At 41.1% G+C, this 8,542-nt stretch overlaps 1 protein-coding gene across 1 annotated transcript in view; it reads left to right on the top strand.

The window, feature by feature from the left end:
* cyfip2 (cytoplasmic FMR1 interacting protein 2) overlaps positions 1–6,208 on the top strand; it is a gene marked incomplete at its 3' end in the record, with an annotated part of 36,296 nt that extends 30,088 nt beyond the window's left edge. Inside the window, 14 exon segments of the mRNA XM_014010613.1 lie at positions 1,102–1,339; positions 1,431–1,583; positions 3,472–3,611; positions 3,715–3,862; positions 3,957–4,110; positions 4,294–4,450; positions 4,533–4,629; positions 4,781–4,857; positions 4,946–5,054; positions 5,152–5,271; positions 5,348–5,547; positions 5,625–5,712; positions 5,826–5,969; positions 6,118–6,208. Coding sequence (XP_013866067.1) covers positions 1,102–1,339; positions 1,431–1,583; positions 3,472–3,611; positions 3,715–3,862; positions 3,957–4,110; positions 4,294–4,450; positions 4,533–4,629; positions 4,781–4,857; positions 4,946–5,054; positions 5,152–5,271; positions 5,348–5,547; positions 5,625–5,712; positions 5,826–5,969; positions 6,118–6,208 — 1,916 coding nt within the window.
* Between the last annotated feature and the right edge of the window lie 2,334 nt (positions 6,209–8,542).

Below are 8,542 nucleotides of genomic sequence, written 5' to 3'. Positions count from 1 at the left end.
GTCCCGTTCAAGGGCGGGGCAGGGGGCACACGGGGGCTTGTGTGCGTGCGCTATGATGCAGTTTACTTGGCATCTGGCAATACATTTCCTCAAAGGCATTTTTAATCTGAAAATGGCTTCACTGAGTGAGAACTAATGTTGAGAGCTCAGAAGCTAGGTTTCACTTTCACTTTGACCCGAGAGCCTGCAGGAGTCATGGGCGGGGTGAGTGGGGGAGGGGTTGCGCTCTGCCATGAGGAAGTTCAGCTTAAAGACACGTCCCAGGGGCGTTTCTGGACCCAAAAAGCGTTTCTGGTTCCCACCTCTCGTTGTGCAACTCAGCATGGCTGCCTAAAAACGCTGCAGGATTTCTTCAGGAGTAAGAACAAGGCTTTGGACATGTTTTTTTTATGAGAGTATAACATTATAGCATGATATAAAACTCAAAAAAGTTGATTTTACATCATATTGCCCCTTTAAGGTTTGCACCAGACACACATGATTCACAATTAATACATCCACATGTACGCACTTAAAGTAATGGTGCCAAAAGTACCTTCAACAAGAACACATTCAGCTTTGTTGAAAGACATTATAAATGGCACAATACGCAGAGTGTGTATTTARACACAGAGGATTTTCTGGTCCACGATGGTGACTGGCTCATCAGTCGTTTTCAGCTTCCAAGAATAATTCTTTTGTGCTTTGAGCTGTGACTGGGAGCGCAACACAGCAGCTGAAAAGACACAGCCTCCTCTGTATGATTCCAAAATATAAATCCCCAACACTGCGGTGCGTAATTCTGCAATTAAAATTGAAATTAGGCACAGTTTTTTTACCGACTCGTAAACCTCTACCCATATTTACTTCTGAGAGATTCAGCTTCTCTAAAATGCTCTTTTTATACCAAATCCTCTAACAAACCTGTTGCCAACTAAGTGAATTTACAGAATGCAATCATTGCATTCTGTTTTTATTTAYATTTTCCACATTGTTGGAAYTGGTTGATTCGTGCTTCATKTAACTGTTTGTCTCCCATATAAAGCCACTAAATTAAAAGCAAAACTTGAAAACATTTCCCACCATGCCATCTGTTGCCTCCCTCCCCCAATCCATGCACAGGTGGACGTGCACCCAAAGCAGCATCTCCCCACAGTACAACCTGTGCGAGCAGATGATGCAGATCAGGGAGGACCACATCCGTTTCATCTCAGAGCTGGCGCGCTACAGCAACAGTGAAGTGGTGACAGGCTCGGGCCTGGACAGCCAGAAGTCAGACGAGGAGTACAGAGAGTTGTTTGACCTGGCCCTGAGGGGTCTGCAGCTGCTGTCCAAGTGGAGCACACACGTCATGGAAGTTGTGAGTAAAAAAGAGGGATTAATCGTGCTCCATTATGCCGGTTGAGGTTAGAAAGGTGTAATGAGCTRTGGTCTGTTTTCATCCTTCTCAGTATTCTTGGAAACTGGTGCATCCTACGGATAAATTCTGCAACAAGGACTGTCCAGGGACGGCAGAGGAGTACGAGCGCGCCACACGTTACAACTACACCAGTGAGGAGAAGTTTGCCCTGGTGGAGGTCATTGCCATGATCAAAGGCCTGCAGGTAAAACTCGAAATAATCTTCATCAAATTATGTTTGTGTATCAATCTGAATGCACATATAAGTAGGTACTGGCAATAGGGCTGCCACGATTAGTCGATGAATCGACGACTAATCGGTTATTAAAATAATCGATGACTAATTTAATAATCGATTAATCGATTTTTTTTTTCTTTACTTTGTTTTTCTCTCCAAACTGCTTTGACACCTTCCACTGCCACATCTGCCTTTCTGTCCTTGACACACATGCACASTAGTGGTAACTGGGGTAGGCTGTGGACGTCACAAGACATTATGCAGACAGGCTCTGGTATTATGGCTATCTGGCAATGGAGCTCAAAAGTGTGGGATCATTTTAAGAAAATGAAAGAGAAACCTGTGCAATATCTGCAGAGCAGAACTTACCTTCCACAACAATTGTTTTTTAGTTAGCATATAACTAAAATCAAATGATGGATATATACAGTAATAGCAGCTGCATTCTGGCGCGATAAGATGTATGTTTTATATTCAATTAACGTATGATCTGATTAATCGACTAATCGAAAAAATAATCGATGATTAATCGGCTATAAAAATAATCATTTGTGGCAGCTCTAACTGGCAATCACTGCTCCAAACCCCTGGAAAACAGTAGAATATGGAGCTAGAAGRGTGTCAATAAACACAAATGTACACAGGACATTTCACACATGCACAGGACAAGATTCACATACGCATAGGAAGATTCACGTGCACAAGACAATATTCACACATGCATTTCTTATGCACACAAATATATCTTGATTTGCAAGATATTTGTGAGTGAATTTTAAGACCCATAATTTGGCTTGACTCACATGTTCCTTTTTGTTAACAACGAATGATCTGCAACCAATCAGACACCTACCTTTTTTCAGCCAATCGTAGGAACACACCCCACGTGGGGTATGATTTACTTATAAACCAAACACATTCAAAAAACRTTCTATTGTTAAATAGTTTGGATTTGACAACCTCTATCACGTGCAGTGATAGAAGCAAACTTGCACAAATGCTCTCATTTGGCTCCAGGGAACAGCCTGAACGTCAGCTGGCAGAGCGAGAAAAAAATGTTTTTAATCCGACTCTTGGAAAATGTACTGGTGCTGTGTTGGAATGTGATCAGCACTAATTTTAATATCACCAGATTTCCAAGCGTTTGACAACCTTTCCAAAGATACAGTACATTGTTAGTCCCAATGAAATTTATTAAAGAAAAAAATAAAAAGTCTACTTCTTTTTATTCTCAACATTTCTCTGTACTGTATTTTTTTGACGCAATCCCATTACAAAGTCCCAGGTAAACTAGGTATCAAAATGAACCTTGTGGCATAAACTTTTCAAAGAGTAAAAAAAATTTAAAAATTGTCGCACTCTAATCCAATACAGTGCCAGACCATTGAAACGGGGGTGGTGGGGGTGGGGGGGTTTCCATTTGCCAATCAAATTGCTGCTAAATAACCTTCTTTTCCAAGCAAAGTCAAGTAACTAAACTAAATTAGAGATGTTCTACCTACATAGTACTTTAGCAAATAAATAAATAAATAAATAAATAAAGTTTGTGGCAATGCAAGATAACCAAAAGATGGCATTAGTTTCTTAAAAAGGCCACCTATTCAGCTTTGGGTAAGTTGACTGGCCACTGTATGTTGAAAACTGTTCAGTGAAATTGAACAAAACTTTCAGTGCTTTCTTTTGACACCAAATTAATGTGTTTGAGTAAAAAAAAAAATCACACTGGTTGTGAAATTTAAACATTGAGTGCCAGTACCTAATACTGTATAAGAAGTTTGTGGCGCTCAGTGTTTCAGTAGGTATTCTGATTATGAAATACTCACAAGCTAATGACAGTGTTTCCTGTTCCGTGTAGGTTCTGATGGGTCGAATGGAGTCAGTATTTAATCAGGCCATCAGGAACACGATCTACGCAGCTCTGCAGGACTTTGCCCAGGTGACCCTTCGAGAGCCTCTGCGCCAGGCTGTACGAAAGAAGAAGAATGTCCTCATTAGGTACCCGTAGCATGAAAACATAGGAGAYTTTTTTATGGTTCAAACTAAAAAAAACATTATGTAGTACCTACTGTACATCAGTTGTTTATTTTCTTTTCTACAGTGTTCTCCAGGCCATTCGAAAGACTGTCTGTGACTGGGAGGGAGGAAGAGAGCCTCCAAATGACCCATGTCTGAGGGGGGAAAAAGACCCAAAGGGTGGGTTTGACATTAAGGTGCCTCGTCGAGCTGTTGGACCCTCCAGCACACAGGTCAGACAAGAAACTGATGGGAGAATATAATGCTACAGGGAGAATATAATGTTGTATTGTAAATGTAATTGATTTTTTTCTCTACCCTCTGCAGCTGTACATGGTGCGCACCATGCTGGAGTCACTCATAGCAGACAAAAGTGGGTCTAAGAAAACTCTCCGCAGCAGCCTTGATGGACCCATAGTAGTGGCCATAGAAGACTTYCATAAGCACTCTTTCTTCTTCACACACTTGCTGAACTTCAGTGGTSAGTTGAAAATCTCAATGTAAATTTTCAATAGTTTAGAGTTTGTGCATACAGCTAATGTATTGGTTTATTTGTTTTTGTGTCAAAACAATATAATAGCATCTGTAAACAGGATATGATGTGTTTTAGGTTGAATGGCTAGACTTTTAATAAGTTCTCTCCCTGTTGTGTTCTGCTGATCAGAGGCCTTGCAGCAGTGCTGTGACCTGTCCCAGCTGTGGTTCAGGGAGTTCTTCCTGGAGTTGACCATGGGCCGCAGAATTCAGTTCCCCATCGAGATGTCCATGCCTTGGATTCTCACCGACCACATCCTGGAGACTAAGGAGCCTTCGATGATGGAGTAAGATCAGTGAATTGACCCACTCAGTCTGGGTTTAAGCTTTAAAAACACAGGCTTATAATGTCTATCCTTTCTCCTTCAGATACGTGCTTTATCCTCTAGACTTGTATAACGACAGTGGCTATTACGCTCTCACTAAGTTCAAAAAGCAGTTCCTGTATGATGAAATCGAAGCTGAGGTAAGGCCCAACTCTGCTTTGAATTTAAACACATTAGGTTATAATCTCAAATATCACAAAAGCCAGTACATTCATGGTATTTACCTAATTTCCCTCTGGGATCAATAAAGTATTTTTGAATTGAATTGAATTGTATTTTGGTTGCTTTTAGGTAAACCTCTGCTTTGATCAGTTTGTGTACAAGTTGGCTGATCAGATCTTTGCTTACTACAAAGCAATGGCCGGAAGGTAGAGAAGTTCACTTTCCTTACAATATTTTTGAAGTTATTGGCAGAGGAAACTTTTTCACCTAAATTCAATCTGATGTGCTCCACAGTGTCCTCCTAGACAAGCGCTTCAGAGCCGAGTGTAAAAACTACGGTGTTATTATCCCCTATCCTCCGTCAAACCGCTACGAGACGCTGCTCAAACAAAGACACGTACAGGTACAAGAAAAATGTTCTCCGTTTAGTTTTATCATCACMGAATTTTAGCCGTTTGCCGTTTAAATCTGTAAAGCTGTATTTCTTGGCCGTTTATCAGCTGCTGGGTCGATCAATCGACCTGAACCGTCTGATCACCCARAGGATTTCTGCAGCGATGTACAAGTCTCTGGACCACGCCATCAGCCGCTTTGAGAGTGAGGACCTCACCTCTATAGTGGTAAGGTTATTCTCAGAGATACTTCTGACGGTGTCCTCTTCATCTTTCCTAAGTCTTCGTCCTGATACCCCTACAGGARTTGGAGTGGCTGTTGGAGATCAACAGACTAACCCACCGACTACTGTCCAAGCACATGACTCTGGACAGCTTTGACGCCATGTTTCGCGAGGCCAACCACAACGTCTCTGCTCCCTACGGACGWATCACGCTCCACGTCTTCTGGGAGCTCAACTTTGACTTTCTCCCGAACTACTGCTACAACGGATCCACAAACCGGTCAGTTTGATGGTGCAGAAACACTGTGGTTTGGTTTCCCGTTTGGCTGTTTTGAACTGTTTTCTTCTCTCCCTCAGCTTTGTACGCACAGCTATCCCCTTTACCCAGGAGCCTCAAAGAGATAAGCCAGCCAACGTGCAGCCTTACTACCTGTATGGGTCTAAGGTGTGATCTCATCCTGTCTCATATTAAATTTTTCCTMAAAGCTTTCAACCATTTCTGTCTTCCCACTGCATCAGATTGCCTTGTTTTCTCACTCTTTCCTCTSTTCTTTTCAGCCTCTGAACATTGCCTACTCCCACATATACAGCTCCTACCGAAACTTTGTGGGCCCGCCTCACTTCAAGACCATCTGCCGCCTCCTCGGTTACCAAGGCATTGCTGTAGTGATGGAAGAGTTACTTAAGATTGTCAAGAGCCTGGTATTTTATCTTGATTTTTACCTTCCCTAACAGCACATGGCTTTTGYGCCGCAGTATGATGGGTTTTTAAACTTGTTATAGCTTTTTTTATATTTTATTCTCCCTTGGCTTTCTGTGATTTTCRTACATCTTCTTTGTCACTTTGCAGTTACAGGGCACCATACTGCAGTATGTCAAAACTCTGATAGAAGTCATGCCCAAGATCTGCCGTTTACCGCGCCACGAGTATGGCTCCCCAGGTGAGCTGCATTAGAACTTTTTTTTTATTTTAAATTGTCGTTCTTGAAGGTTTTTTTTGTGAGAAGATAATGAAATTAGGTTTTCAGCTTATTTCTAAATTCTTGCAAATCTAGACAAATTCAGGGCTCCAGACTAACTTTTTGCACTGGTTGCACCGGTGCGCCTCACATTTTTTCTTAGGTGCACCTGCACAAAAGTTAGCTGCACCCAAATTTTCAACCACGTCACATTTAACATCAGAGTTTTACAGGTTATTTTTTAAATCACTGTTCATTAAGGCAACATTAATTCAAAAGTAATTAGTTAACAATCTAGTAAACAAAGTTCTTTATTTGAACCATAATTGTAGACATTTAATTTACTGAAAAGTATTTAAAGTGATTCTATAAAATTCTAAGTGCAAATGTTTAACATTGTCTTATAAACATCTTAAACATTTCATGGTTACATTTTTTTAGACACCTGTCCCTCAGATGGACAATTATGGCCTAACTTTGGCCTTGGATCAACCAGAATGATGAACAGAGAATAATGATTAATAACAGAAATATTACTGATATTTATTAAAAGGTTGTGCAGATTTTTTTTTAAATAACACATAAAAGTCTGCAATTTCATCATTAGTTGAATTTTATTTAAGTGAAATAATATAAGATAATATCTAATATGTCTAGTTTTTTCCTCCTGAGACCCAGAAGAACCTATTTCAGATACTTGGAATGTAACTGTGGTGAAGTCGATTAAGTGTAAAAGCGGCCTGCCATACACATGAACTTCCTTGTCCTGCTGAAATGATCTGCAGCGCTCAGACCCCGACTGTTAAATTAACAAGATGGATGAGCGAGCAACCGTCCACATCTTGTTTTCATCTCCAGCTAACAAGAAAGAACTGGTTTTCAGACTCAGATCTGGGTAAAAAAAAAAAAAAGAAAAGAAAAAACTCCGGTTGTTTCGCTATGCGTGCACGCACGCGTGTGTGTGTGTACAGATTTTTGCTTCATTGTGGGTACAGTTATTGACCATTTCCCCAGTACACACAGCCAGGTGAGGTTAGGGTTTGGGTCAGGTGTGTAGCCTACCTGGGAGGTTATGGTTGGATATAGAATTGACGGRRAAATGAATGGAAGCCRATGCAAAGTCCCCATGAGGATAGAACAACAAACGTGTGCGTGCGGGAGGTGTGGAGCGGAGCCGCGAGCAGAGCGCAGTGTTATTAGGAGAGATGARACTGTCGGCGGGCGGCCATTGATACTGCTGGATTATTTTTATGGAACATGATGAAAACTTTTAGTTTCAGCRGGCGACCGCTCTCCCTCCCCSTCGGTCGCACCAGTGYGACCGGACATTTTKTTTAGTCGCACTATTAGGAAATCTAGTCGCATTTSCGACCAAAYTGGTYGAACTYTAGAGCCCTGATATTTGTAAAAGCTGATATGGTCTAGAAGGACCATGGCAAACACTGACATTGGTGTTTGTTCATAGATGATATTAGTAAGAAGTTCAAAATACTTTTTTGAAAATAAAATTTTCACCTTTTCCCTAGAATTATTGGGGGGGCCAGGGTTGCCTTGCCCCATCCCCAATAGATCTGCCGGCTTACGAAGGTCACAGTATGAAATAAATTAATAAACCAAAGCTGATACATTAKTACTCACCCCTGCCTAGGTGCTCCAACCTCCCCAAGACTTTGGTATTCTAAAAATTAACATTGTRTTGAATGCTAATGAGTCCAGAGCATCACCATTAGCATACAGATACATCTGACTAGCAGAAACAGAGAGCCGCCTTGCAGGAGGGTGCAGTATGCTTGAGTGTCTTGCTTGGTGTTACTCACTGTTTTTTTCTGTTTTAGTTTTTAGGAATAAACTGTTTTAACACGAAAAGACTTTTGTATTCCCTAAATTATAGCAAAAGTGTGCCTTGGTTTGAAGGGGGTGCATTATGCAAAATCAACTTTTTTGAGCTTTATATCATGTTATAATGTTATTCCCTCATTACARACGTACCCAGAGTTTTGCTTTGAATCATTGTTTTAGAAATCCTTGAATCTTCTGTGGTAGTTTTGTGGAACTGCCCAAACGCTTGCTGGTACAAAGCGTATGAAGTTATTTGTACAAAGCTCCTCCCTGGAGCTCAGTCTGCATMCGAGCTCCCGCCCCACAGAGCACCCCTCCCTCGAAGCATTGTTGTGAAGATGTGGTGAAGTGGGAGTGTCAGAAACAGTAGGATGTTCTAGAGTAACTTACCCCAAAATTAAGTTTTTTAGCTGATAAACTGTCTAGAATGTGTCTAAAATGTTATATAGTACTGTTTCTGTGCTAATTTTGATGTTT

The sequence above is a fragment of the Austrofundulus limnaeus genome, unplaced genomic scaffold, assembly GCF_001266775.1.
Source record: "Austrofundulus limnaeus strain Quisiro unplaced genomic scaffold, Austrofundulus_limnaeus-1.0 Scaffold71, whole genome shotgun sequence".
Classification (NCBI taxonomy): domain Eukaryota; kingdom Metazoa; phylum Chordata; class Actinopteri; order Cyprinodontiformes; family Rivulidae; genus Austrofundulus; species Austrofundulus limnaeus.
The sequence above is the reverse complement of the archived record's forward strand: the minus strand, read 5'-3'. Positions and strand labels throughout refer to the sequence as shown.